This window comes from Rhamphochromis longiceps, linkage group LG6 (genome assembly GCF_057381845.1).
Source record: "Rhamphochromis longiceps isolate RC_006_pf linkage group LG6, R_longiceps_female_GT1.1, whole genome shotgun sequence".
In the NCBI taxonomy this organism is placed as follows: domain Eukaryota; kingdom Metazoa; phylum Chordata; class Actinopteri; order Cichliformes; family Cichlidae; genus Rhamphochromis; species Rhamphochromis longiceps.
The window spans coordinates 44133108-44161092 of NC_140562.1; the positions used below are offsets into that span (position 1 = coordinate 44133108).

The 27985-nt window shown below is 40.8% G+C and overlaps 1 protein-coding gene across 3 annotated transcripts in view; it reads left to right on the forward strand.

The window, feature by feature from the left end:
- Positions 1-27985, forward strand: part of sorcs1 (sortilin-related VPS10 domain containing receptor 1) — a 213371-nt gene that overhangs the window by 77418 nt on the left and 107968 nt on the right. For all 3 annotated transcript variants that reach the window (XM_085410921.1, XM_085410919.1, XM_085410920.1), the window contains exon 2: positions 14345-14412. In XM_085410921.1, the coding sequence (XP_085267047.1) occupies positions 14345-14412 (68 nt within the window). The remainder of the gene's footprint in view (positions 1-14344; positions 14413-27985) is intronic.

A 27985-nucleotide genomic window follows, 5' to 3' on the forward strand; every position in this document is an offset into this window, starting at 1 on the left:
AGGACTCCCTCCCTCTGCTGGTTTTAGCTGACCACAGAGAATCCTGCTGGTTCAATCTACTCTTTTATAATAAGCAGAAGTGAGCTGAGCCTTTGTTTTGTGGCTATAGGAAGCCACAGTAAGCAATAAATATACTTGCAGATAACAGATGGGAAAGTTATGGTTTACCACCAACTCTGCAGTGTATTTCTCTCTATGGCAGAGCTGTATTTTAGAGTTCACTCCTCAATCCTCAGCAATAGACTCCACGGCCCCTTCCCACAGCCCCTTATTAATTTATGCATTAACTTGGAAAAGGTCCAGTATGAAATTTCCAACAGCATCCAGGCGTCAGTGCAACCCAAATGATACCATGGTAAGTAATTGGATGGTGTTAGGAATGCCATTAAATCCTATAGAGAGGCTGGCAGAAGCAGGTCAACCATCGATCACTCCTGCATCTTGACTCATTTCATTTGCTTAGACCTACATTTTAATAGGAATTTGCCTTGTTTGCGTCCAGCCTGTTGTAAGTACATGCTGTGTTTGACCCACCCAATGATGGCATCTGTGTCACAACTTTGCAATAAAGGCTAGGGCTGCTCGATTATGGCAAACATGATAATCACGATTATTTTCACTGAAATTGAGATCACGATTATTTGACGATATTTATTTCGTCCGCCAGAGCTTATATTATTTTTTTTTACATGCTGTAGTGCCATTTGTGGGAGCATTTCAAGTTGCTAGACATCAATACAACTGTTATAGCCCATATTTTAAAAATGTGTATGCATTAAGTCCATAGTAACTACATTAATTGCAAAAAAGTGCAATAAACTACAAAAAAATTGAAAATCGTTTTTGTTTTTACATATATTTCTACTTGGAGAAATTTAAGAGGTTTATCTCTCAAAACTTTAAATACAAAAAAGTTGCAAAAAATAGTTTACAACAACAGGAAATTTTTTTTGAGTGTCTTCATAGTTTTATTTTTGGAGATACAGCAATTTTTATATACTGCAGGAAAAACAAAAAAAACAATCCTATGATGCAAATTTGCAAAGAATGTGCATGTGCATCAAAATAAACAATTTCCAGCAGTGCAATTCGAGTTCTAAGGCCTACAAGTAAAAAACTACATTTTCCGCAAAAATGACGTCACTTGCGATAGTTCACGTTGACGTCTTTTTCAATGTGGGAAGTGTTAAGAACAGCTGATCGGATCGGCAAAGCGTGTTTCTGGAATATTATGTTTTTGTTCCTGCAAGCTCTTTTTATGCAATTTTTGCAAAGCTATATGTGGAAGGAAACCGTCACCGAGGACAAGCTGATGGCATAAGATGTAAGTACAACTCCTCTGGTTTCATATGGAAAAAAATTTATTGTGCTAGCTTAGCGTTCAGGTTCTACAGGGATTTAAAAATAGTTACACAAAACGAGCATGCTGCTCTGACCGGCTTTAAAGGTTTAACAATAACAATGTATTGAATAATGACTTTAAAAAATAATATAAAATAGTGTGCAAATACTGATAACAGTGCAAATGTTTGCAATATAAGAAATAAATGAAAAATGTGAACTTTGCAGTGTTGCTCTGTGGTGCAGCTACGACACCATAGCAAAGTTTACACACTGTGTCTACTTGATCCACGTCTGACTCCGCGAAGCCATAATGTTTCCACACCAGTTAAGTTTTTTTTTTTACCTCTCTTTTCAACCAACGGCAGTCCACTCCTCTCCAAATAACTTCTGCTTAGCTTTCCGAGCTTCCCTCGGGTCCTCTTAATTGTTGTGACGCGTGTTCGAAATGCAGAGCAGTGCGCTTGATTTGCCACATGGAGCAGCGCGAGAGTAAAGCATGAGGGAGGGGCTAATAATCGGCTCAGTCATTTTTAATGATCGTTGAAAGCCCAGATCGTAATCGTGATTAAAATTCGATTAATTGAGCAGCCCTAATAAAGGCATCACAGCAATATCTGGCTATTTGGGTTTGTGTTTGTGTTCAAGTTTTTGTCTTTTTCTAAAATCAGAAATTCCAAACCCTCCCTGCTGTGACGCCTGGCATCGCTCTCTCTCAGCAGTGACTTTGTCTTTAGATTTAGCCACTTTTTATATCCCCTTACAGATATTTCTCTTTCAAAAAGGCCTAAAAAAAAACTTTCCCGACTGTAGGCCCATCTTACTGCTTCATAAAATCATCTCGCTCGCTTGGCAAAAGCCGTTTCTCCCCCTCTCTGCTGTTTCATTGGGTGAGTGTGCACTGAGGCTTCAGAGAGTGACAGAGAGCGGCGATTCACAGTGTGAGAGGAAAAAAAATAAGAAACTTTTTCTTTCAGAGAGATTATTTGAGATGCAAGTATAGCACAGCTATCATTTTTACTTATTTGATGACTGATGTGCAGACTGTCGTGCTTTTGGTTTCTAGTAAGTTTCCTGTTTTTATTTGGTAATTAGTTACTTACACTGCTGTCAGTCTTACTTTGTTCCTTTGGTAGTTATTTGTCCCTGAGAACTGTATGTCCCACCTGATCTGTCTCACTTGTGCTGGATTTGCCACTTCTCAGTGTTATTGTGAAACTTTAGCTGGTTGCTGTTTTCATGGACCTTTCACCTGGTTCCATTTATTTATTTTTTTATTTTATTTTATTTTCATTTTTTTCAGATTTCAGAAATGTTATTTCGTCTCTGTGTCCTGTGCTTGGTCCTTTTCCTCTGAGAGTGATAACAAACATTTGTCATAAAAAACCTTGTACAGTATGTGTGCTATAAAAAAAAAAAAAAAACTTGAATTGTCACAGTCTGGCGAGGGCAGACTGTAGGGGTTGACAAAAGGACCCAAAACGCAGACTCCAAGGAACAGGGAACAGAACTTGAAATATTAACAAAAAGCGAGCCGTTTAATATGGCTGGTCAAAAAGGTACAAACAAAGGGCAAGGCAAACTGAAGCAAAATTAACACAAACCTAAACTGGGAAATCTAAATAAACAATAAGAAAAACCTAGACAAGAAACTTGGAAGCATGACATGGCATAGGAAACATGGCGTGGACAACAGACGACCTGACAATCACACACTGAAAACAGAGGACTTAAATACACAGGAGGTGATCAGGGGAAGTGGGAACACATGGAGGAACAGCTGACTGACATGAGCCTAATGACAGGACAAAGGAAGTGAAACTAAATACAATGAACAAAGAACACACGACTCCTTCAAAATAAAACAGGAAACATGAGACAGACATGATAATACAAACTTGATAACATAAGACACGCAGCATGAAACACAAAGGGTGAGGGAAACTAATAGGAGTCTAATAACCAAATGAACTTCGCTAATCTAATGAACTTAAACATAAACAACATCCAAATAAACTAAAACTTAAAACGCTGGGTCAGCAGACCCAGGAACCTGACATGAATAGTTTATGAAATGTTGTTTATTTCATAAAAACTGTCTTGGAATAAGTGTTTCACCTGTCCTGTAGTTCTTATTTTATTTTAGTGTAGTTGACCTTCTCCATTAAACTCATGTTAGTTGAAGGCCATTGAATAACGAATGTGAACACACACACACACACACACACACACACACACACACACACACACACAGTAGAAGAAAAAACAGCCTTTTTTGCCTGTGGAGGATAAAACTCCAGGTTAATAAAAAGGTTTCTTTCTTTTAATCAGCGGCAAGTTGGGAGGTCTTTTATGGGAATTTTAGTTGTAATGTCATAATTGAGGTCATTCTGTGCATAACTGTGATATATGCTCATACAGTCTAAAGAAATTTAATTTAACAGATGTCCTTAACAAATAAGTTTTTCTAACTTGACTAAATATGCGGACGGTCTTTATCCTTCAAGCTCGGGTCGTCTATCAGAGGGAGCTCGAGGGTTCTGTGCAGTATCTTTGCTGTTGTCTCCTCTGGACAGAGATCTTGGATGTCATTCCTAGAATCTGCAGGAGCTACTCGCCCAGTTTGGGAGTCACAGCTCTGAGTGCCTCAATTATCACAGGAACCACTGTTGCCTTCACCCTCCACAGCTTCTCCAGCTCCAGCTCAGCGCTTTATATTTCTGGAGCTTCTCATTTTCATTCTTCTTGACTTTGTCATCACTTGGTATAGCTACATCGATCACTATGGCCGTCTGTCTGAGGTCCTTTTCTTATCCCACTGAGCATACTGAGGAGGTGGTTTATAGTGGTTTTGGTGGGTATGACTGTCAAGACAAGAAATTTCACATTTTATGCCGAAATATACCCGAATGACTATGACATTAGAAATATAGTTTTATATATTTTATTTCTGTGTAAGACAAAATTAGAGGGGGATCGGGTGTCATGTGGACACCTTGGAATAGAGATACACTTGCAACACCACCAATGAGTTCAGAGTGCCTCTACCCTTATTTAAAAGGATTCTACTTTACAATAAATGTGTGCATTTGATGACGGTTGTCCTCCAGCACACATCCTGTATGTGCGTACAGCGTTTCCTGTTAGTCCAGCGTGCACCAGAACACATCTTGAATCCAAAAGATAAAATGCAGTTTGATGTAACGAATATATCCTAAGGATTCTAATTTTAGGAGCTATTTATCTCAGCAGTGTAAGAAGCAGTCGTATCGAGCTGAGGATACAGTGTAGGCCCATCATTGACACCAAGCAGACAGGCCACAGCAGATAGACATTGATCATGTTTACTCTTGTCCTCTACATTAACCTGCAGGTAATGACACCTATTCAGATCAATAGTTCTCGTTGCATCGTCTGCAAATGGATTCTGTGGTTAGATGCCACTGAGCATCTACAGCTGATACTTAGTGAGAGAAATGACTCAATTCCTCTGATTCGCCTGCTTTGCTCTCACTTTCAGCCCTGCCAAACTTGCTCATTTGTCCTTGGATTTATTCCTGCATTAGGGGAGCCAGCATGGGTTCTGCCTCAGCTTGTACACGCACACTGGAGCCAAGGCCCCGGCTGGCTCGACTGCCTGGCCTTGAATGACTTCCTGTGTGGGCTAGGTTGAATTCTTGGTCAGGAATGGTATCACGAGGAGACGGATCAAATGCCAAAAGTATCTTGGCCCGAGTGAAGTCTGAATATTTGCTTTTGACCTTCCTGGCGTCTCTTGAAAGCAGCGACCGCAGCGCACACGTCACGTCATTTGATGTTCTGCTGCAGCAAAGCAATCTGTAGATTACTTTGCGTGCTGCATGATTCGATGCTTCTATTAATTGCGTGGGCAGTGATACAACTGTCAATTAACATGTGGGAAAAGGCGTCCAGACTCCCAGGGGACGATGCTTGATCATCTCATTACGGCAGCGTTGAGACAAGGTCACCAGTGTGATTAATTTACATCCCTTTACGATGTATTCCTCTTAACAGACGTGTCAATTTCCTCCCTGAAAAGCCTTATCGTCTTTTGTCTTATCATCGTCTAATTTTCCATCTTCACTTTAAATACTGTCAGTGTCTCTTTAAAGAAATGCATCACGAAATGAATTAAATGTAAAATGTCAACATTTGCAAGAGCAATTTATGCGGTGCTTTGATGATACAGGAGAAGAAGGCCTACAACAAAAGAGGGTCAATGTCAGCTCTACATTGATGTCCATGTTGATTAAGCTGCAGCGGAGGTAAAAGGAGCCACTGAAGTGTTTTTCTCTTTTTTTATCACAGCTTATCTAATCATCTTTAATCAAATGCAAATGATGAGAACAGGGAATCTTTAATTCTGAATTATGTGAACAAAGGGAGAAAACATAAGAGCTTGTTAGTTACCACCATCGGTTTGCTCTCCAGGCAGGTCCTAAGGGAGCTTCTTTTAATCTAGCATTGCCTTGGGCATCAGCTACCCAGCCCTAAAGCATCCAAACGGGATGAAATTACACAAAATCAGTGAGCCTAATTCCCTTTGACAAAGTTGACGAGTTCTTTTTTCTCGCCGCTGCCACCGTGTCTTGTCTGGGGATGAAGTTGTTATAAATTTCTTTATAAGCATATTAAACAATTAGCCAAACAGCGGTGCTTCTAACAGCACCAATTTAAATAATTAATCACGTTCAGCAGTAAAGTTCCTCTCGTGTGATGTTTATAGTCCATCTACTGTACATATGATAACAGATTTCAAAGAGATGACATGACAGATTTCCACGACTGTGTTTTCCAGGCTCCAGCTGCCTCTTCACAGCATGACCTCTGCCTTTGTTGTATTAAAACTCCTGACTGTACTTTATTAATACCGCTTGGGGACAAATGCATCTGTCTCTGGGCAAGGCACCGCTTGCAGCGCTTCTCATAAACTTCCCAAAAGTCGATAGTCTTTCGTGCATTACATGAATCAAGTCATTTTTTTTATTACTTCATATAAAAAATATCCCAGGGCAACACAAGAAGTGATACTTGTGATTAAAATTCATATATTCACTCTGTTTGTTTAAATGACCTGCATAGGAAGATGACGTTTCTCTCAACTGAGGCAAGGTTGTTGTTCGGCTCTCCATTCAGCACAGTGAGCCTGTTATGTGCGTGGAGTGATGCGCCGTCTGTTATCAGCAGGACGAATATCCGTGCATTTCTTTTCAGTAATTGTGTCAGGCGTTATCTCCTCTTTATGACAAAGTGCTAAACAGTGATTTATTGACTAAATGCGCATTCTTCACAGGAACATCAGCAGTAACACAATTCTTGTGCAAGTACACAAATTCAACACTGAGCAGGTTTTGTTCCATGCTTTCACACACACACACAGATATATATCATATGAGATGTGTGCCATTTAGCAATAAGATTATGATATATATGTAAGATTGCTAAGAAGAAAACAGTTCAGTCAAAACTGTTATCATCAAAAGAATATTTTCACTTACAATCGTTTATATTTGGTGATATGGTTCTGTCTCTTCTATGTACATACAGGAAAAGCCAGGGGAAGGGAGACAACACAAACCCCAGAAACAGCATGTAAATAAAACCTGTGGTGGAGGTGGGTTGTAAAGCAGCTTGCAGATGAGCAGCAGCTGCTGGCAGCTTAAACATTTGCATTTGGCAAAGTGCTCACACATTCTTTGGAGCAAGAGGCCACTTGTATTTGCGATCCTATTCTTTTGGTCACTACCAGGAGTTTTGCCTGAACCTTCCTGTCGTGTTCGGATCAAATCTGCCCAGCTCTCTCTTTGCCATAGCAGACTAGTATAAAATCCCCATGACGTGAAAAACGGCACTCCTCCACACTACCATTACATTTGAAAAAGACCCCAAGATACTTGAAATCATCCACTTGGGGAATTCCCAGCTTGAAGTGGTCAATCCATTCTTGTCTGGTCGTGAACTATGACCTCAGACGTGGAGGCGTTAATTCGTCCCAGCTCCTTCGAATGTCGCTTCAAATTGTCCCGGTGTGAGCTGAAGCAATTTGTGGAGCACATTGTTCCCCCCAAAAAAGCCGTGATCCTGAGGTCACTGAAGAGTGAACCTTGGCTGCACTAAAAGTTATGAACAGATTTGGTAACAAAGGGCAGCCTCAGCCAAGTCCAGCATCCACTGGCAGCTTACCAGCAATCCCAGCTAAGCTCTCTATAGGTCATCATCATCATCATTTCAAATAAAATAAAATAAAAAAGCACTTGGCCAAATCTGCGTTTCCTGGTTTAGGAGAAGATTTCTTGTTTCAAATGGGAGTGATGAGAAAAGCAGCTGTGTAGATGCAAATACGCTGAATATGTGACGTGAGAAGGTAAGGGTATTGTGGCTTTGCATGATAAATCATCGCTCACACGTTAGTGCAGCATTATTTCGCCTCTTACTTCACAGCAAAATGTGACAGTTTAAAACACTGCAATGCTCATTACCAGCAAGTATCCTGTTAATATCTTTCTGAAGCCTTTCATGTCTTCAAATGCGTTAACAGCTCCACACTTGAAAGATTGGCTACTTAATTGCGATAATTTTCATACACAACATCCATCAGATGTGCTGAAAGAAAATGTGCAAGTTGCAAAGAAGGGTAACAACCAATTAGAGGCTGCAAAAAGCCACGTTTCAGGGAAAACACTAGTGGTTAACCCTGAGACTGCATCATCGTCTTCACAAAAGAAACAACGAAACAAAGCTGACAGGTCTGCGGGGATCAAAGAGGCGACAAATGAAACAGCAGGCTGCAGACTTCCTCAGTATTCCATAAACATCTCTGCAAACATCACAAGCACACACAAAATAATCTGCTCCAATGGAAGTGAAAATAGAAAATGCACGTTTTCTGATACCTTAAAAAAAAAAAAAAAAAAAGAGGAGGAGGAAATATGAATTTAATGGTGCAACTTTCCTACAGCTTCTAGGTGTCATGGTGGAGAGAAATCAGGTCAAATGAGACCACAGAAGACTGATTATTTACTGATAAGCACCCCCCGATTGGTGAACATTAGCATGCAGTGGTGTGTGTGTATATGCATATATCCTCCCCGGGAACTGCTGCCAGACAGGCCTTGATAAATTCTGATCTTGATGAAGCTGCATTATTTTTAGATTTGTGACAAGTAGCTGAAAACTATGTTTCCCAGGCATGTTTTACTTTTATATTAGCAATAGGCACAAGTGGTGCATTTTCCAAAGGAAGATGTGACAGGCTAATCCACAGAGAGGCGCGTTCCTGACTCAATGATTCCCCATGAGCCTGACAGTTTGAGGCATCTCCAAATGTCAGCAGGTAAAACTTGTTTACATCTTTCCGTGTGTGTATTGCGCTGTTTTTCCTCCCCGAGTCTTCATTGCAGAATTAATTTGTAGATTAAAAGGAAACTTAAATGCATCTCTGTGGCAACAAACTTTTGTTTGTATGTTTTCTGCTCGAATCTTCTTTTTTCGCAGTAATGAAATGGTGCACAAAGCCCTGTCCCCTGGAGAAATCTGGTCTCACGTGATTACAAAACTGAGATGAGAAAAACAAATAGTTCATAATGCCCTGCAGAACATGAACGCAGCACATTTCCTTCTTTTGGAAGCTTCAGAATATGTGCTAATGCTCTGCATTTCATATTTGTTTATTCTGCCTTCTCACGCCCCAGGAAACGGTAATTGTTGTTTGTATATGCATGTTTGGGAATTCTGATCCATGATGATATTTTCTCTCCTCTATCCAAGGACAATTACCAAACAGTATAGGAGATAACAGTGTTTGCTAGCAGCAAAGGCATAAATTTGATTAAAAAGAAATAATAGGGAGATATTTTAAATACCTAAAGCTTTGCACAGACACAGTTGTTACTGATCCTTACCTCCAGCTACGGCTTCCCTTTGCATGACTAATATTGTTGGACTTTTTCTTTGTACGTCTGAAGGCCTTCTTGAACAACTGTGAGAGACAAACTCGTTTCTTTCTTTGAACTTTGTCCTTCAGTGGAAGCTTGTCGAGTTTATCGCAATTTTGGGACTTGAGCAAAGGATGAATTAAATTTTGATGGTTTGATTGTGGCCAAAGAAACAAAGAAACGAGTTATTTTGTTTTCGTTCAGCCCTGAGCTGAAGTAAAAGTGTAACCTCTTGGAAACTGCAGTGATGCCGTTTGAAAACAGACACATCTGTTTGCTTAGTCTGATCCCCTTTGTGCTATATGATATCTAATGCTGATGAAACAAAAGAGGAAATATATGCAAACCTACACAGTTTCTACAGTTCTAATGAGAAGTCAGTATTTGGTACGAACACCTTTATTGTTCAACACCAAATTGTTATTGTTATTTCTTTAAAAGTCTTCAGTTTTCCAGGACTCTTGAAGGAGCTTCAGAGCTCTTTGTTTTACAAATAGCTGCAGACACTCTCTGCTGACCTCCTACATACATACTCACAACAATTTTGAAGCTGCATATTTGGATTTTCTTCCCTGTTTCTTAAGGATATGGCTTTCAGATACTGTTCCCTGGGTATAGGTTTATTTTTGGTCCACACAGGACGCACTGCACACTGTACTGAGATGTGCCAGTTTTTAGGCTAATAGCACTCTGGGAATCACCTTCTTGGTGCAAAAACACTATTTTGTGCCTGTCAAACTGTTGCATTTCCTTGGCATAGATTCAACAAAAGAAATGAGAACAAATGAGGTGCTGCAAAATCGGCTCTTTGCTAAGTGGTCTGTTACATGTAGACACAACACTGGTTCATCCCTTGATGAACCAGGTGCTTGTTAATGCTTGACAGGTTCATAGGTCAGTGTTAAGTGGCCTAACGAACAAAACACCTCTGCTCAGTCAACAGCAACAAGCTGAGCAGCGTCATGCCCGTGACATTAGCTTAGCTGTTGTTCTTGTTTTAGTTTCAGTGAGCAAAAGTTACAGCTTGCTGCTTTAGCTTTAGCGCCCACCATAACAATGCCGTTTCTGTTTGTCTTGTTATCTCGAGTCGGGCAGGCAGGGACGGCTGGTGATCCTGAAGCCACATTATTGTATATTCTTGACATATGGCAGCAACTGTTTCATCAGTGGACATCATTCCAGTCGTTGTATGGGACACATACTGTACATTTGTGACACCGCCGCCTGTCCAAACGAATATACACCGACATTGTAAGAGATACGATACAGTATTTTGCACAGGCGTGAGCGTGAGCCTGCATGAAGCTTGTTTTAAAGCTTTTTCCTAATCATTGATTCCTGCTGTAACACCAGCTATGTCCCATCTCCTTCTGATGCCTTCATGCTCTCCTGCACTTCTCCAAACTGTCAGAAGTTAGTGCGTGTCTGTGCAGAGGTGGTTTCTTCTGGCCTTGATGGAGAAGAGACTTGCCTCATCGTAGTATTTACAGTAGGAGAAGCCCACAGGCCTAATTGGCACAGGCAGTGATGGAGCATATGCACTTTCCAGTAGGAGCCCATCTGACAGGGCCGCTCGCTGATGGCAGCCCACACAGTCTCCATATGTGGCAGACAGAAGGGCCTGTACGCACGCTGCCCTTCAACTAATGCAGCCAAGTCATCGGGCTACTACTCCATCCAGAGTTCAGAGCTCTACCTTTCACAGCATGTACACACACAAATATGCATGCGCAAACATGTACACAAGTCACAAGGGACGACTTAGGGATGTAAAAGCTTAACTGCTTCACCTCCCCCAGAAACCAGGCGCGTACACAAACACGCAGCAAAGTGGCTCAGAGATGTTAAAAACATAATTGCATCATTACCCTCACCTTCACCTCCCCCCTTCTCTCCCTCTCCTACACAGAAACAGTGTTGGGAAGTGAAGACGAAAGGAAATAAAGAGAGCGAGTAGAGAGAAAGAAGGAAACTGTGTGGCGCGGCTGTGAATTCAGCCTCCAGCTGGGCAGCTAAATGGACTTGGTCAGTCATTAGCATGCAAAGGTCTAGTCCGGACATTTAAGGTTATTCATTCCCCGGGCCAATTCTCCCCACACTGAAAACAGCCAGCCACTTCCTGAACCGCTCTTAATCAATGCCTTTTTACTAGTTGTTGTCCTGACGGTTATTTTCCACAACACATCCTCGACACCGAAACCCCGCCAGCTGCAGGTCGGCCAAGTGCACCGCACGTTTCGAGTGTTTCAGGGGCTGCAGATGTTAGCGCATACTTAATAAGCCTGATCACAGGAGCCCCAACCTTGCGATGTAATTCTGCTACCCAAGGTGCATCTGTTCTGCTTGTACTCACAGGAACCCCATGCTGGTGGAGCTGTTTCACAAAGTCACACAAGTCATTCGGCGGTTCAGCTGCTGCCTCCGTAACAGGCAGTGCGGAGGTATCAAAGGCAGTCAGGCCGAGGGGAATCAGCTGGATATTGGTCTAGCACAGTGTGGTACGTCTTAAAGGCAACAAGTATAAACTACACAGATTTAAGTTCTTTATGTTAGCGTGTGCAGTGGGAAGCAACACATATCCCTGACAGCAAAGTCAGAGATAAGGATGAACCAGGCCGTCGCAAACAATGCACTACGTGAATAGATATTTAGATATACACAACCGGTAGAGTCGCCCACCTCATATAACTAGACTGCTGCGCCCTGTTACCCACAATGCATAGGGGTTATCTGATAATGGAAAGGTCACGGCAAAATACACAGCTTTATCAAAAGGAAACGGCATGGAAAAGGAAGGACTCAGCACAACTGTTAGAAAACAGAGTATATTAAAGTGAAACCGCGGCGCTCCCTGAGAACATTTTCCTGCCTCTTCTGAGTTTTATCCATTTCAAATATACCTCCAGTCACAAAGTAAACAGAGGCAGAAACATCACATTTTGCTCAAAGGGTAAAAGAAGTAAAGCAGCACGGAAACTCACAATCTGTTTTCCCCCCCAGACTTTAGCTGACCCACTTTTCTTCATTGCTGGCACCTTCGGGGTCTGAGCGGAATAAGGAATATTTATGGCGTTTAGAATCAGCCTTATGCGATTAAGTAATGACTTTGAAACAATTAGATACGATCATGCTAAGCAACTGCAGCGTGTGCAGAAGAAGCTGCTCACACATATGGGTGGTGTTGAAATTAAATTACATTTAAATGTACGCTTCCAACGCCGACACCCCGTGTTTCACAAATCGTCCATGATGGGACAAATAACGTGCTGGAGTTTGTTGTATGCACTTGGAGGCCACGTCTCTTGGGGTGTGCTGTGCTCTGAGGGCTGCTCAGGGAGTCAGACTCTTGCGCACACTTGCTGTTGGATTTCACCAGGGCTGCCCTTTGTTCCCAGTTCTGTTCATAAAGAAATACAGGAAACACGAGACGTCTGCAGAGCTCATGAAGCAGACTGAGGACACGCTAGAGAAATGTAATTTAGTTATGGTTGGCTTCACTGTTTGTGATGGCTAGGATGAGGTTTGCAGACAAGTCACAACTTTGGCTCGGTGATGAGTGACTGCGTCAGGTGAAGGAGATCAGGTGTCTTGTGGTTATTCCACAAAGAGAATGAACATTTGTAGTGATGCTGATATTTTAGCTGCCTGCTGTGGGAAAAACAAAGCTATGCATGAACACAGAGCTTTTAATTTACTTATGATTCAACCTTTACCAGCTGCTAGTGACTGAACAAAGACGATCAGGGTCATAAGTGACAGAAATTGTAAAGCGCTTTGAGGGTCTCGAAAAGCGCTATATAAATGCAATCCATTATTATTATAAATTAGTGTCCTCTTAAGGGGGTCGGGGCTCAGGCTGGCTTGCAAGGGGCCAGTTAAGGTAGTCAGGGCAAAAAAAGGCGGTGAGGTGTTTCGGAAAAGTTCTGCTAAAAGCAGACCTCATGAGGCAGGCTGAGGACACACTGGAGAGATTATGTCTCTCTGCTGACTTGAGAATGCGTCAGTATCTCACGAGAGCTGGAGGAGGTGGTGGAGATTAGACTGCTGCTCCTCTGACCCAAACCTGGATAAATGGCAGAAAATGGATGGATGGATTTAATTTTGGAAATGCTCTGATAAAGTGATTTAGTGATAGCAGTTAATCATACTATTGGCTGGAGTAGTTTAGATAGCATGGGCTCTGTGGAGAGACTCCCTGCTTTCCTCTTCTAATTTAAACCGATTTCAAGCCACATCTGCGGGAGACAAATGGCACAACAGGAAGTGAGTGAGAAAAGATCGCAATCACAATCTCCTGAGCACACCGTCCAACCTATAAAGTCAAACTGCTAACCAGCACAACATGCAAAAGCTGTGTTTGGCTGTACATGTGTTGCCGGTAGTCCCAAAATCCCATTTGAATAAATATAGAAGCAGGTATGGAAATCAGTAGCGCTGTTTGCAAAACATCCTGGTCAGATTGAGTATTTGCTTTTAGCCACTATGTGAAAAGAAACGGATTCATGTGTATTTTCTGAAAAGCTGCAGAGAGCTTGCATTCACTTCCCAGAAAAGTTTCTTTTTTTTCACTGCTCGCTCTCCTGAACCTCTTGAGCAGAAGTGGAGACTCCCACCTTTTCCTGCTCTTTAGGAAAGCAAACACCAGAAGAGTGAGCTGTCCTCAAATGATGTCACTGTAGTCTGAACTGAGCTAACTAACGCTCATCAGCTCGAGTCCACATTAGCATCTGCTAGCATAACGCACCCAAAACTCAAGGCAGGCTGCACAGCAGGTAAACTTGGTTTTGAAGGCAGAGAAAGAACACACCAGGACTTTTTCTGTGTCAGGTCTATGTTATACAGTCACAACAAAAACCTGTGTTTCAGTATACATAAAAATTAGTGTCTGAGGCTGACTTGGTGGAGGGGGTATGACTTATGGCTTCTGCCAAACTGTATTCTTCCTCAAAGCGTTGGTGTCACGCTGCTGCCGTTTGACACGCCACCACTCACTGGATTAATAAGTCTGCATAGGCCACTAATTGCAACGCTTTTTTTTTGTTTTGTAGGTGATTCTGATGCTGACCAAACTATTTGACTTCAACCTCAACAGCGTGACCGAGAGTTCATTATGGAGGTAAGCTTATCACACTACATGAGCTCATGACATTTTCAGAAAAGCCTCAAGCAGAGCAGAGCCTGACACAACAAATTGGTCAAAGGGGACCGAACGCGGTTCTATATACTTCTGATGTTTTTAATACGGGGGTTTGAGCTGCTCCCAGCTCTGTTCGCAGGAATAAGTGAAACCAATTTTCACAAAGTTCTCATAATGTGAATTAATGAAACATTCACAGCCTGAAAAAAAAAGGAAAGGGAAAGAAAGATCTGTTAATTGGCGAGCCTTAACAGCAATGTCCTCGGTTGGTTTTAATGTCTGTGGGCATCAAAAATCCCTCACATGAAAGTCACTAATTACTGCCAGTGGAGCTGGTGGTCTTATCCGGCAAATTACCTCGACCAGCCTTGTTACAAGTGTAGCCTAACTTAAATCACTAGCCTCATTTCAGACTGTAGTCTGATGTAATATTTGCAGATGCCTTTTAGGAAATGGGGTGTATGTAATGTCTGAAAAAGAGTCTCAACAGTCAACTTAAAAATTCAGAAGCTGGGACAGAAGCACATCTTTGTTTGGAGAGAATTTTGACGGTTAATAGCATGAAAACAAAAATGAAGAATCTCTTAATTTTCTGTAATTGAGCCAAGTCTCAGACTAGATGGAAACCAATTTTCTGAAGTTTGCAGAAAACTGAATGTAATTGCTCACCATAACTCGTGCTGCACAAACAAGAATAATCATCAGAGGTTTTCAGTGCATGGCATCTCTTCTTTTGATTTTTTACTTTATTTAAAAGGAAAAAGATTGTAAAGCTTCTGTGTGAATAATTGTGTAAGATCCCTGAAACTGAACTGCAAAAATTAAATGGCGACAAAGCTTCAAAGTGAAATGGTAACAAAAGCTTCAATTTAAATCACACACAGAAAAAAGCCTCATTTTACAGTTTCACCTGTGTGCAAAGATCCAACAGTAGCTTGACGGTTACTGTGCTGGATTCCCAGCTCTGCTGTTGAGCTTTATTCCAAACCACAGAACTGATTTGAAATTCCAGTGGCGATAAGAGAGACTGCGTGTCAGACAGAATTACGAGGGAGACGTGCACAAAACATCCAGAGTATTTCCATTTGATGTAGTGTTGCAGCCATAAAAATATAGCAGCGTGAGTTTGAATGTTTAACTTCATGTAGCTTCAGCAAAGTGTTCAAACAAGCTGATCCTTGTCTTGCGATGATACCGAGTGTCAGCAAGTGTCAGACACAGATTCTTTCTCTGTGATATGTTAAAGAAACAATCAAGTATTTTGTATGTTAGTTCCACTAAATACTGTGAATTTATACTATATTCACTGTAACAATGTAAAGCATCGAGAGCTTGTTCACTGCGTGTGATGACAGGAAACGCCACCCTGCACCTTTCACTTTCCTGATGGACTCAGTTCTTTAAAGAATATCAAACTTTAAAACTCTCAGAGAAGTGCGCCTGTATACCGAGTCATGAAGGTTGGGCTGATTCGAGATGGTACATCTAAATTTGATTTTGTGGGTCTGTTCATTAAATTTCACACGTCCAAGGTTATTTAAAAATCAAACAAACAAAAACCCTGAACAGACTTTGGTATGTTGGTACATTTTTTACCTTCTGTGCTTTCAAAACCTCACTTTGAGTCATCTACATAAAGTCAGGTAAACACAAGAACTGACTAATACTCATTTTTCCTGATACACCACAGACCAGCTTGCGCAGTAAATTAAAGCAATTGGATTACTATAGTTTGTCTAGAGTATATAAATCAGCAGCACGCACTTTAAAAATGCCCACCTGGTTAAACTGTAGTGATTTCCAAATTTGTCATGCAGATTTCGATCTACAGAGCAATACCAGCTGGAAAGCATCTGATATGCTTTCAAGTTTTCAGCATGGCAGTGATCCCAAACACACACAATGTGCCTTGGTGGTATGTTTTGGGTCATTGTCATGCTGGAAGACCCATCCATGACCCATTTTCAGGGTTCTGACTGAGGGAAGCAAGTTTTCATCCAAGAGTTTAAGGAAGGCCAATGGTCAAATCCATTGGCCTTCCTGTGTGGTGAAGCCATTATGTGCCCTTAACAGAAAAACAGCCTAAAGTTTGCACCTCTGTGCTTGACTGTTGCGATGGTGTTCTTTGGGTCATACTACAAATCTTGTCCCAGATGTCCTTGGACAGCTCTCTGGTCTTCCCAGAGTTGGTGGACAGGTTGCAATGGAAGAAACTGATAATTGATTCTGTGGACAGGTGTGTTTTATAAACGTAATGAGTTGAGTGATTGACTGTATGTGTGAGTCACATGGAATTCTGTGATTTCGCTGTATTTCCATGGTTATAGTTATCAAATGATGACATTCCAGTGAATAAACAGAACATTTTGGCATTTGGTTAGAATAAACAATAGTCCTAAAGTAAGACTTGATCGTATTTTGCTCTCCACTTTAGCTTCCACAGTGGCAGAGGCATGGTCATAACCTGAACCATCAAGACACTTCAGGATTCCAGTGGGCCAACGATCCACTTGTACCTCAGTTTCTATAATTCGGTTACATCATAGTAGAGTTGTTCTTCTACATGTGAGTGCAAGGCCAACATTACTGTGCACCAGTCTGCCACAGTTAGTATGCACCTGCTGATCTGCTGTAAGTCAAAATTAAGGAAATCTGGCTTCAGGATTCAAGCCTGTCTGTGTCTTCAGCATCTGCACTGTCATTATCGTCAATTTCACCAAAGTTTGTGGGTTATTTGCTCTGCTCTCCTGCCTCTATGTTGAAGTTATGAACTTTCAAACAGGTATTAGAATATTTCAAGCCTTTTTGAAGTTGAGTGTTGGAGAGTACCAGCTAGCCTGAAAACAGAGGTGAGATTAGTTTTGTTTTCAGCAAATATGTGCGACCAATCATTTGTGTTTGTGTTTCTGTGTGAAAACTTTACAAGTGGACCCCAGAGTGTCGCTTTTGCTGTTTTTTTACCAATGGAAATGTGAAGGATGGAAATTAACTCTGATTCTAAAATGCTTAAATGATTTTTTCGACTGTCTGTCTTTACTCGTGCCGTTTGTGGAGTAAAAAGCCATCTGGTTTGCAGAATAACAACACAGTTTTCCACAGAGACAGCCTTGAGGCTTAAGCTCTTATGCACGGCTATAGCAAATGTACCATTATATGACTGCACGTACCTCATAGAGGATCAAGTGAGGCTGTAGCTTTGTGTCTCAGATCCCGCTACCGCATTACCCTGGTAATGGTGCATCTGCTACTGACGCTTCACTGACATCGTTATAAATCTGATACGTTGGGAAAACAGAGCCTCTTGTAATGGACACATGATTAAAGGTGCATGTGGATAAGCCAGACAGATTGACAGAAAGACAAATGAGTGAACAGATGATGCACATTTTGTGTAGAACATTAGTGGACAATTTACAGTCAGTGAGATAGAGCGTAGAGCAAAGCCACATATACTACATTTAAGATAGCCCGCTGCTCTGCCGGCAATCCAGAAGATCTTACAGAGTCTGAAGCATCTCTGCCTGCTGCGGCCCCAAATAGCAGCATGAGGTAACAGCTTGAAACTTCATCATGCCGTATATCTGTCATGTGATGTGATGGGTGCTTGTCAACCTGTTATAGCAATAACAGACAAATAAAGTAAAAGCCTCACACTGATGTGCCTTGATATAACTAGATGTTTTTCTATGTTTGTTTTCACTTCATTTATTGATACAGAAGGCTTGAAGGGAGTCTTAAAGACCCAAATGCCTGGTCCCAAATAAGGACTTGGAATTTTTTTCTTCCTTTTGTCCAGTACTGTCTGTTATGGTCAGTGATGGGAATAATGGCGTTACAAGTAACGGTGTTACTTTTTTCAGTAACGAGTAATCTAACTAATTACTATTTCTATCGTTACAACGCCGTTACAGTTACTAACAAGAAAATGCGGTGCAGTCGCGTTACTATTTTTCAACAAACAGACTTCAGTTTACAGCATTTTATATCAGTTGCACAGAAGTAGCTGTCTATGTAAGTAATCTGGGCGCTACAGCTTTAAGCAGCTGCGCGCGCTCCTGCGGGCGGCGATCACTTTTTGGCACAAACACCTGGCGCAAAGGGGGTAAAACAATCGCATGAGTGCTGCTGTTTGACTGAGGAAGAACAAAGTAGTCGTGGCAAGCCAATCACATGACCACTTTAAGATGACAAAGCAACAAGGTGATATATACCAGTTTATAAATTGTGTTGATAGGCCACTAAAACCAGAGTCATGATAAACAATATATACGTGGCGTTTTTTCCTCAATAGTTTTGCCACGTTTAACGTCTAAGGACAGCGCTAGCAAGCCCTCTCTGCACCATGTCAACCAATCAAAAATGATATGGCAACATGACATTTGGTTGTTTAGGAAGAGGGGGAAGTTTTAAGAGTGAGAGAGAGAGAGAGAGAGAGAGAGCAGAAAAAGAGACCTGTCAGAGCTGCAGGTATCAGGCTGTGATGTTCTCCTTTATAGTCAACAGAAATTTTTGGAGTGGCACAAATAATTTGTGTGGCATCTTATTGAATGTGGAACAGCTGATTGTTATGTAAATAGTTTGAAATGGTTATTTTAAAAAAAAGGGCAAAAGGTAAATGGCTGCAAATAACTTTGTTTGCAAAACTTGTGCGTATGAATTTAAAATTGACAATTTATATTTGCATTTAAAGTTATGAAATATGATTCAATAAACATTTTGTGGTTGTTACAGTAAAAAATATAACTTTTTTACTATGATTTTATGTTTTTTGTCTGCTTTTAGATCAATTGTGTTAATACATTTGTTATGGCAAATGCAGATGGACCCAGGGAGCAGAACGCACAGAGGCAGAGTTGCGGTGAAGACAGTTTATTTACAGTGAGGGGGGAGGTATTTACAAGGACAAAGTATATACAACAGTGTATGAATGGGGACGCGGAGCCAGGACGTGCAGGTGATGGAAACACACACAGGTAGTGCGCTCGATCTAAAAAAGGAGAGGGACGAGAATTAGGAGGGTTTTGCCCGATAACCGAGAAAAGCTTAAAGTAAACTTTACAGAGAGTTGGAGCGCTTACTTGGTACTGTTTAATGCCAAAACCTCCAGACGGAAAACAAACCAGTCGAGGCAAAAATCCTAGGGAGGAACCAAAACTCCTTACAGTCACCAGAAATAATCCAACGGCTCCAGCAGGCAGGGGCAGAATTTCAGACTCTCCAAAAACGCCAATACTCCGACACTAGTCTTCTGTCAGGTAGCTCCTAAAGAACACTTCTGAAGAATGCAGCTGATGAGTAACAGGTGTGCCAGGTTCAGTGACTCACTGCCCCGCCTACAAAAAGGGAGGCACCAAAAAAGACATACAGACAAAAAACACCACATAACCAGAACCCAACTCCTAACACCAGTATGTCAAAATGAAAACATAACTGTAAATTCAGACACGTGAGGTTGTGCTGAAAAGGATGATACCAAACAAGGCAAAGGAAATAGTTTTTAAGGGTGAAATATAGAGGTACAATTCAAAAGTAGTTAAAAATGGCCAATTATACCCTGGACTCCAGAGGGTTAAACATTTTTTTAAAGTAATGAAATAGTTACTTTTCAAGTAATTAATTACTTTTAGAATCTTGTAACTCAGTTACTAACTCAGCTACTTTTTTGAAGAAGTAACTAGTAACTATAATTAATTACTTTTTCAAAGTAACAACACCCAACACTGGTGATGGTCATTAACAAGTGGTGATTATTCAGCTGAGGGGGGCAACATGCACCACTTCTGTTTACATATTAACACTGTTGCTACAAATGTTTAACATCTATGAGCTTTGGTACAAAATACTGGAAATCAGCAGACACAATCAGCTGGTCTTGAGTTTCCATAGCTGTGGGCGTCATCTACAAGAAACAAACAAAAAATCTGGATGGAAATTGTAATGTAATTTTCTTTTTGAACAACCAGTGTATTGTTGTGTTTACAGATCTATGGTTTTATTATTATTCTTCAGTCACCCTTCCCACTCACTATGTGTTAATAGACCTCTCTGCACTGAATCATACTTGTTAATATTCCACAGCATGTCTTTATCCTGTCTTCCTTCTCTCACCTCAACCGGTCACAGCAGATGGCCCCGCCCCTCCCTGAGCCTGGTTCTGCTGGAGGTTTCTTCCTGTTCAAAGGGAGTTTTTCCTTCCCAATGTCGCCAAAGTGCTCATAAGAGGTCATGTGATTGTTGGATTTTTCTTTGTATGTATTATTGTAGGATCTACTGTACAATATAAAGAACCTTGAGGTTACTGTTGTTGTGATTTGGCGCTTTATAAATAAAATTGAATTCAACTGAAAAAACTGAATTGCCAAACACTGATCTGGACCTTTGAATTTTGTTCGCACAAAGACAAGTAGCAGTGGCCTTCATAGTTTTAGAGCCTCTGTTGCAAAGTAGATCTAAAATGATTTTTTTACCACAAAAAAAAATCTTAAAAGTTTTTTTTTTTTTCAGGTCTATCATTTCATAAAATACAGCAAAAACATGTTAAAGTATCAAATATAAAACAAAGTATCAAATATTCATGGCACACAACAGAGTTTAATTATTTTCATCGATTAATAATGTTGATAATAGACTGTCTCAGCTTTATTATGATTTTCAAATATGGTTTGCAGTTCTATTTTTCTTGGTTAATGATTACCCAAAAATGTCTGTTTTGATAATTAAGGTTTCTGACCCCCGACCAAGCAGACAATCCTCTAAAGCGAAGGCTGGACTGCCAACAAAGCTGAACTCAAACTTAAACACATTAAGTCTGTGACAGTTTCACAATTACAAGTCCTCAATTAATGAGGTCGGAGTCTATCCAAAGAGATACTTGTGAGAATTATTAATAGCGCATGTTCCACATCATCACACCAGAGAGGAATTAGAAACTAATCAGCAACATTACAACAAACAGCCAATAAACACTGATAATAATCCTTCAGAAATCCTCAACTTATCCAATTAAAGATTGAGCATAAGGCCCAAACACCATATAGTAACTTTAGCTTGTATTTAAAATGTAGACACCCTCAAGACGGCTTCAAGTGGCCACTACAGGAACTGCACTTTCTGGGACTTTCAGTTTGGTGTTTCAGCCCTGATGCTGCCGCCTGGTAAAAACAGTTTTTTGTTTTTAGTTACAATTCCAGGTTCATTGACCTTCTCCGATGGTGAGTGTCGGTGTTCCAGGAATTATGTACTCCTCTGTGTTGTTTCCAGTGTCTAGTCATCTGAGCCTTGAAATGTGGCTTCACACCATTGTGTCATCTTTCAAAGGATCATAAAGTCGGCACATTTACACACTCAGAATTCAGAAGCCCAAATAAAAGAGCAGAGATTTAATATAATGCTCTCTAAAGTAATAATTTCTTGCCACTGTAACTCAGCTGGATTACTATTCTGACGATATGCAGTGGTAACATTTTGCCTGTGAATTTCAAACAGATTTATGGATGTTTTCCTCTGCAGAGCTTAAGTTTCTGGCACAACTTTACCTACTTCAGACGTCTGCCAACATACAGAGTATGTGGAGTTCAAAGCTTCAGTGATACTTGTAGTATATAGAACAGCTTTATTGTTTAGCTAATACATTTCTGCTTGTGGATTTCACCAGGGTCATCAAACGCACCAGGGTGCTTTTTGTACAGTCCATATCACGCAGAAAGCCATATTATTTCTCAAATAATTCCATTAAAATGCTCCAAAAGGCATTGAAATCACAAACATGGTTGAGATGTCCAGTCCAGTGACCCAGGTTAGCAGAGGTGAAGTCTAGCTAGCAGCTGCAGCTGCCTGTCAGGACACCTGTCAGTCCCACAGCTTAAAGATGAGGGCAGAAGCCATCCAGGGAGTCCAACATGTTTTGTTTGTGTGCTATAAAACTGCAAAGTTGGACATTTGAAGATGAGAAGTAGGGATGACTCACTTTTGCAGCCAGTCTCAGGTGGGCAGATAAATGAGCGTCTTTAGTTCAGGCTCAGAAAACATCTTTAGGTTTCAAAAACGAGCATCAGCAACTCAGCGAATCACTCTCTGTCATTGCTATTTACTGTGTTTAAATCACACCAAGGGTCCGTTGCAAGTTTTGAGTGAAAACTACATTCTGTGTAAATTAAAGAAAATAAAGCCCTGCTTTTGTTCATCTGTACAACTGAAATTAGAAACATCCTTTTCAGAGTGATTCTGGAGAAAGTGCAGTTATTATTTCTGGGCTGGACTATTGAAGTTCATTATTTGCAGGTTTCTCTAAAAACTCCCCGAAAAGCCTTCAGTTAATTTAAAAAGCTGCTGCTACAGTTCTCACAGAGACTAGAAATTACATTTCTCCCATATTGGCTTCTCCTCCTTGTTAAATCCAGAATTTAATTTAAAATCTTTCTCCCCACAAACAGTGTTTCAAATAATCAGGCCCATCATATCTTAAATGATCTCACAGATCATATTCTCCCAACAGAGCTCTTCACTCTCAGACTGTTGGCTTACTGGTGGTTCAGAGGATCTCTAAACATAAAGTGGGAGGCAAAGCCTCCAGCTATCAGATCCAGATTCCAGTCTGGATTTGGGAGACAGACCTTCTCTCTCTTTTTAAGATTGCATTCACAACTTTCCTTTTTGATAAAGCATATAGTCAGGGCTGGATTGGGTGACCCCAGATCATCGGATAGTTATTCTGCTATTGGCTTAAGCTGCTGGAGGCTTCCCATGATGCACTGAGCTCTTCTTCTCCACTCCCCTTTTTCACTCTCCACGTGTTGACTGCTGCAAACCATCATTAGTAATTACTGAACTGGCTAACTCCCCTCGCCTCACCCCCAACCAGTCACAGCAGATGGCTCTCCCTCACTAAGGTTTCTTCCTGTTAAACGGGAGTTTTGTCCTCAGACTGTTCTTGCTCATAGGGGATGATCTGATTATTGGATTTTCACTCTAATATTGTAAAGCCTTTACCTTGTAACATAAATAGCCTTAAGATGACTTTAGATGAACCGGCGCTATATAAATAAAACCTTGTGATTGTGACATGCCAGCAGCTTTGAAGAACAGGAGATGTGGACACCCTGGGAACGAGAACAGGCTGCTCTGTCCTTATTCAGTGGGTTCCAGCAGCATGAATATATTCTCAAGGTGGAATCAGTTTAATGTGATCCTTTCTTAAGGGGGTGTGCATGTTGGTATAAACAAAAGGTTTAACTGAAAAGTAACTTTTCTGTCCAGAGCGTCAGACTGTTCTTTTCTTGCCCTAAAAAACACCAATCCTGCCTGGTGCAGCTTTAAGTGTGGAAGTTTGCCACCAGCCCTGATGGGCAGTAACATGATGGAAAGGGACTGCAGATATAGAGCGAGGGAGGAAAGGCTATGATTCAGTCTGCTACTCAAAAGATATACTGTGCGAGCGCGCTGAAGGTTTCATAAATTCATCTTGGATCGTTCAGCTCAGCTGCCATTTGTCCAGTGTTTCAAAGGGTGCCGCAGAGTTTAAGCGCGCTAATGCAGCGAGTGACCTCACGTTAACTATCCCGGGACGCCTGCAGTTCTCCATCCTCTGAACCGCTATTAATCAAAATCCCCACGGAGGATGTAAATGTCTAGTGGCTGCGTATCAACTTATACTATACTCTGAAAATTGTAATTGAAACTCCATCTAATAAGTCTGTTAATATGCAGCTGTAGACATAATTTTAATCTGTTTTAGAGAGAAAGTTAAAAAAAGAACCGTTGACTAAAGGAGGTTTGAGGCTTTTAATCGAGCGTCTGTGTGTAAGAGTGTGTTTCAAGATTTAATGGGGAGGAGTTCAGTCATCCTCCCAGCATATCCCGAATCCATTTTCCTCACTGAGCCATATCGCCGTAATAGGACTGATATCATTCTGGTGTCCTCGCACGGCGTTTCATTAATTCCCCCTTTGTTTAACCCAGCGTGTGGACGGTGTGGAGCTGCTCACCTGCAGCCCCTGAGGAGCTAACGTCCTCACAGCACAGAGCGGTCAGAGCTGCTCTTTACATACACGCAAAACCAGCCAACAGCATCTGAGAAGTCCCCACCGAGACAGTTTCGCTCAGAATTATCGTCCTTCAGAAACTATCATTTTTCATTTAACGCAGCTTCCATCTTCCTGGGATCTGCTGGGGCTGCGCCATTTTATTGCTTCATGTTCAGATTCACCGGGCCCTAAATCAAGTGATTCTGTGACAGGAGCCGATCAATAGACCGATGATGTCATTGTCCAGCGGTCTTAGGTGTTGATGGTTTCTGATAAATGACGGAAATGACTCCCTCCAGAAGAGCTCATCGGATGGGAAAGCATTTGCTCACCATGGAAACTAGCCCCAAGAAAATCTCAAAGGGTTACCGAGTGAGACAAAATTGCCAATTTCCCATGAATATTTCTATATTTTCACGGCTGGTTGTAAACTTCAAGTGTCGCTCTCTCAGAAATCGCCAAACCCTTTAAACAAGGACTTCAGTGTGGATTTAACGGCGCCACAGAAAACACGCCGGTCAGAAAAACTCCCACATCAGTCGATGTAAGTGATTGCTTTATTTGAAGTCACTCAAGACATTCTCCGGTGTCTTTGCTGCCTTTGAAAGATTTGTATGCTTTTGGGCTTTTTCTCTATCTTCATGTGGAATTAGAATAGCTCCTTGATTGAGCCCCAGGCCTCTCAAAATAAATTAGAGCTGACAGCTCAGATAAGTCGCTCAAACTTTCAGAGATAGTCTGAAATGCAAAAATACGACAGAAGACAAATTTCGCATTAGCACTTTGACCAACATTTGAATATTTTAGCCGTCATTTGAAGATTTAACGGGTTTATAACTCTCTTCTATGTAAATGAGGTTTAAGAAATGATGAAGTGTCTCTGCTTGCCAGTCATGTCAGACAAGATATCTGTTTTTTACTGAATGCAGTTCAGAGGGTGGCGTGAAATACGCTGGAATAAAGGGAACTGAAGTCAGGATAGGCTGGCTCTTACTAGCTTCTTTGAGTGAACGCATCGATCGCTCAGCGAGAAAATAAATCAGCAAGTTCCTCAGTTTTCCTTTCATATTTGAGGACAATCTGGCTTCAGTTGACTTAAGAATTTAAACATGTATAATTGACCTGGGGAAAATACAGCTCCATTTTATTTTATTCATAATTTCTGCAGAACTCAGATTTCTGTGTTTGGCTCAGCCATGCCACACAGACACGTGTGAGCCACTTCTGACCCTTCAGTTCACTCGTGGGCTTGAATCCTATGTCAAACTGTGACATTTAGCCCACAGTCATGTGAGAAAATGTAAAGTGGAAGTTTTGAGTCTTTCATCTTTGTCATTATGGCTTCAAAATGATAAAAAAGATGAACTGATGGTTGTAGCATCCAGAGCATGCACAGGTAAGTGAAATTCAGACAGACATTTGAAATAATGATTTAGTGGATAGCTGATGGTGCTGACATGATTTTGTGGTTTTTATTTATTTTCTGTGTTTGTTTATAGCGTTTAGTTCTTTGACAAATTTGCAAATTTGATGCCGCTGTTCACAGTAAATAGCATCCTTTTTGCTGATATGTTGGCATCGACCAGTCTGATCTTTGTCCAAGATCATTTTAGAAATTGTTTTCTGGAGGCTGAATCCTGTTTTAGCTATTAATGGCTCCTTTTTCTGAACCAACAGCCTTAAAAATCGAATTATTAACCTAAAGGTTTTGAAGCATTTCAATCTGTTCCCAGCGCATACACACAGCTGTAAGCAGCAGTGTAAGCTTTGAGCTTAGCATATTTTGTGAGCCACAAATTAACAATATTCCTTTGATATACTGATAAGCATACCTGCATTACTTTGTAACTGATAAAATCTTATAACCTGATGATTCTCAATCAAGTTTGGGAGCCTTCCTGTTCCTGTTCTTGCCCCATTAGCCTGCACGTAGTGAAACAGTGTGAGAGTTCTCAGCATTATCTCATCCTCATTTCTGCTACTTTCAGATCTTATAATAAGAAAACTTTGGCTTCTAAATTATGCCTAATAAGTCACACAGTATTTATACATAAGGTTGTGCAGCAGGTTTGCGTTTGCTTCATACCACTGAATTCTGTTCCAAGACTGTATTTTTAGTTCTTACCATAGTTACAAGTATTAGTGGGAATTTGAACATCTTGATATTTTTTTACAAGCTGGAAGTTGCAGTTTCTCGTCATCTCTCGAGAGAATTCTGAGCAATAGTCATGTGAACATCAGTGAGATGTTTTCTGACTTTTCTGTGCTGGGATAGTAAAGGCATGAGGCAAAACGTGACGTGGTAGTGGCAATGTAATAATGATGTGTAATCCTCACACCGTTGCGTGTTTGTGTGTTTACAGCTTAATTAGATGTTACTGCTTCCGTGGTAACTGAAGTGCAAATGAGGTTGAAAACATAGTTTGTCAGCCGTTGTGCTACCCAGTTACTATATGCAGAATAAGGAGTGACTGTTTCCAGTGTCTGTCACACACAGCTGCTGTTAATCTTTAAGATAACTTCACCTTTAGCTGATTAAATATGGAGAGAAATTTGCTCAAAAGTGTTATGAATGCATATAATATGATCCACAAGCATATAAACAAAGATTCACAAATATGTGCAGTGATTTGTGTGTAACTCACAGAGTCTATACAAAAATACAAAGCAATGTGATCAAATGCGTTCATAAATAGTGATTATTTACACGTAATTATTTAAGTCCAGCTTCACGAATCAGATATTTTCTCCTTCAAAAACTCTTCTGTGCATAAAAATGTCTAAAACTACACGTAACATCCCTCTCTGGAGTGTTTCAGGATCAGCTAACGTCAATGTTAGCCTGCTCTTAACAGGGACCAGTAAGATTAACATCACAGTGTTGTTATCTACAGTGTAGCTTATTTCTATATTCAGAATATACAGAGGTTGGTTAGCGTATACTCCCTCCAGAAGGACTCACAAGTAGAGCAGGGCGCCAAAAATATTTATCATGATATACATTTGAAAATTTGCGATAACGATATAACTGACGATATAATTGACACTAGACAAAATACTTCACAACTCCACAACTTTATTAGTGCAAAAAACCCATCAGTGTATTTTCACTTAAACAAGCAGCTGTTTTATGTGCATTAAAGTTATATAAAAATGTAACAGTGCAAATGCAAATTTCTTGCTGACAGTTTAACCAAAAGGCATTTCCAGTGGAAACTGGCCGACACATCCTCAGGATAACCATGTAGAATATCCACAAAACTTAAAAAGAGGTTATACACACACAATACGGTAATATTATGTTGAAGCACAGTACGTATCACTCCACGAGGCTCCGCCTACGATAGCCGTAATGCTCCGACAATCCATCAAGCGGTGCGGCTTCGTAGCTTAGCAAAGCCGTACTGAAACATTTGACAGATTTTCGAGCGCCGTGCACATAAAATCGTTTCGAGGTCAGTAAACACAACCAGAGTTCATACATAAGGCACACGGGATTATAAGGGGCTCTGTCGACTTTCAGAAAAATC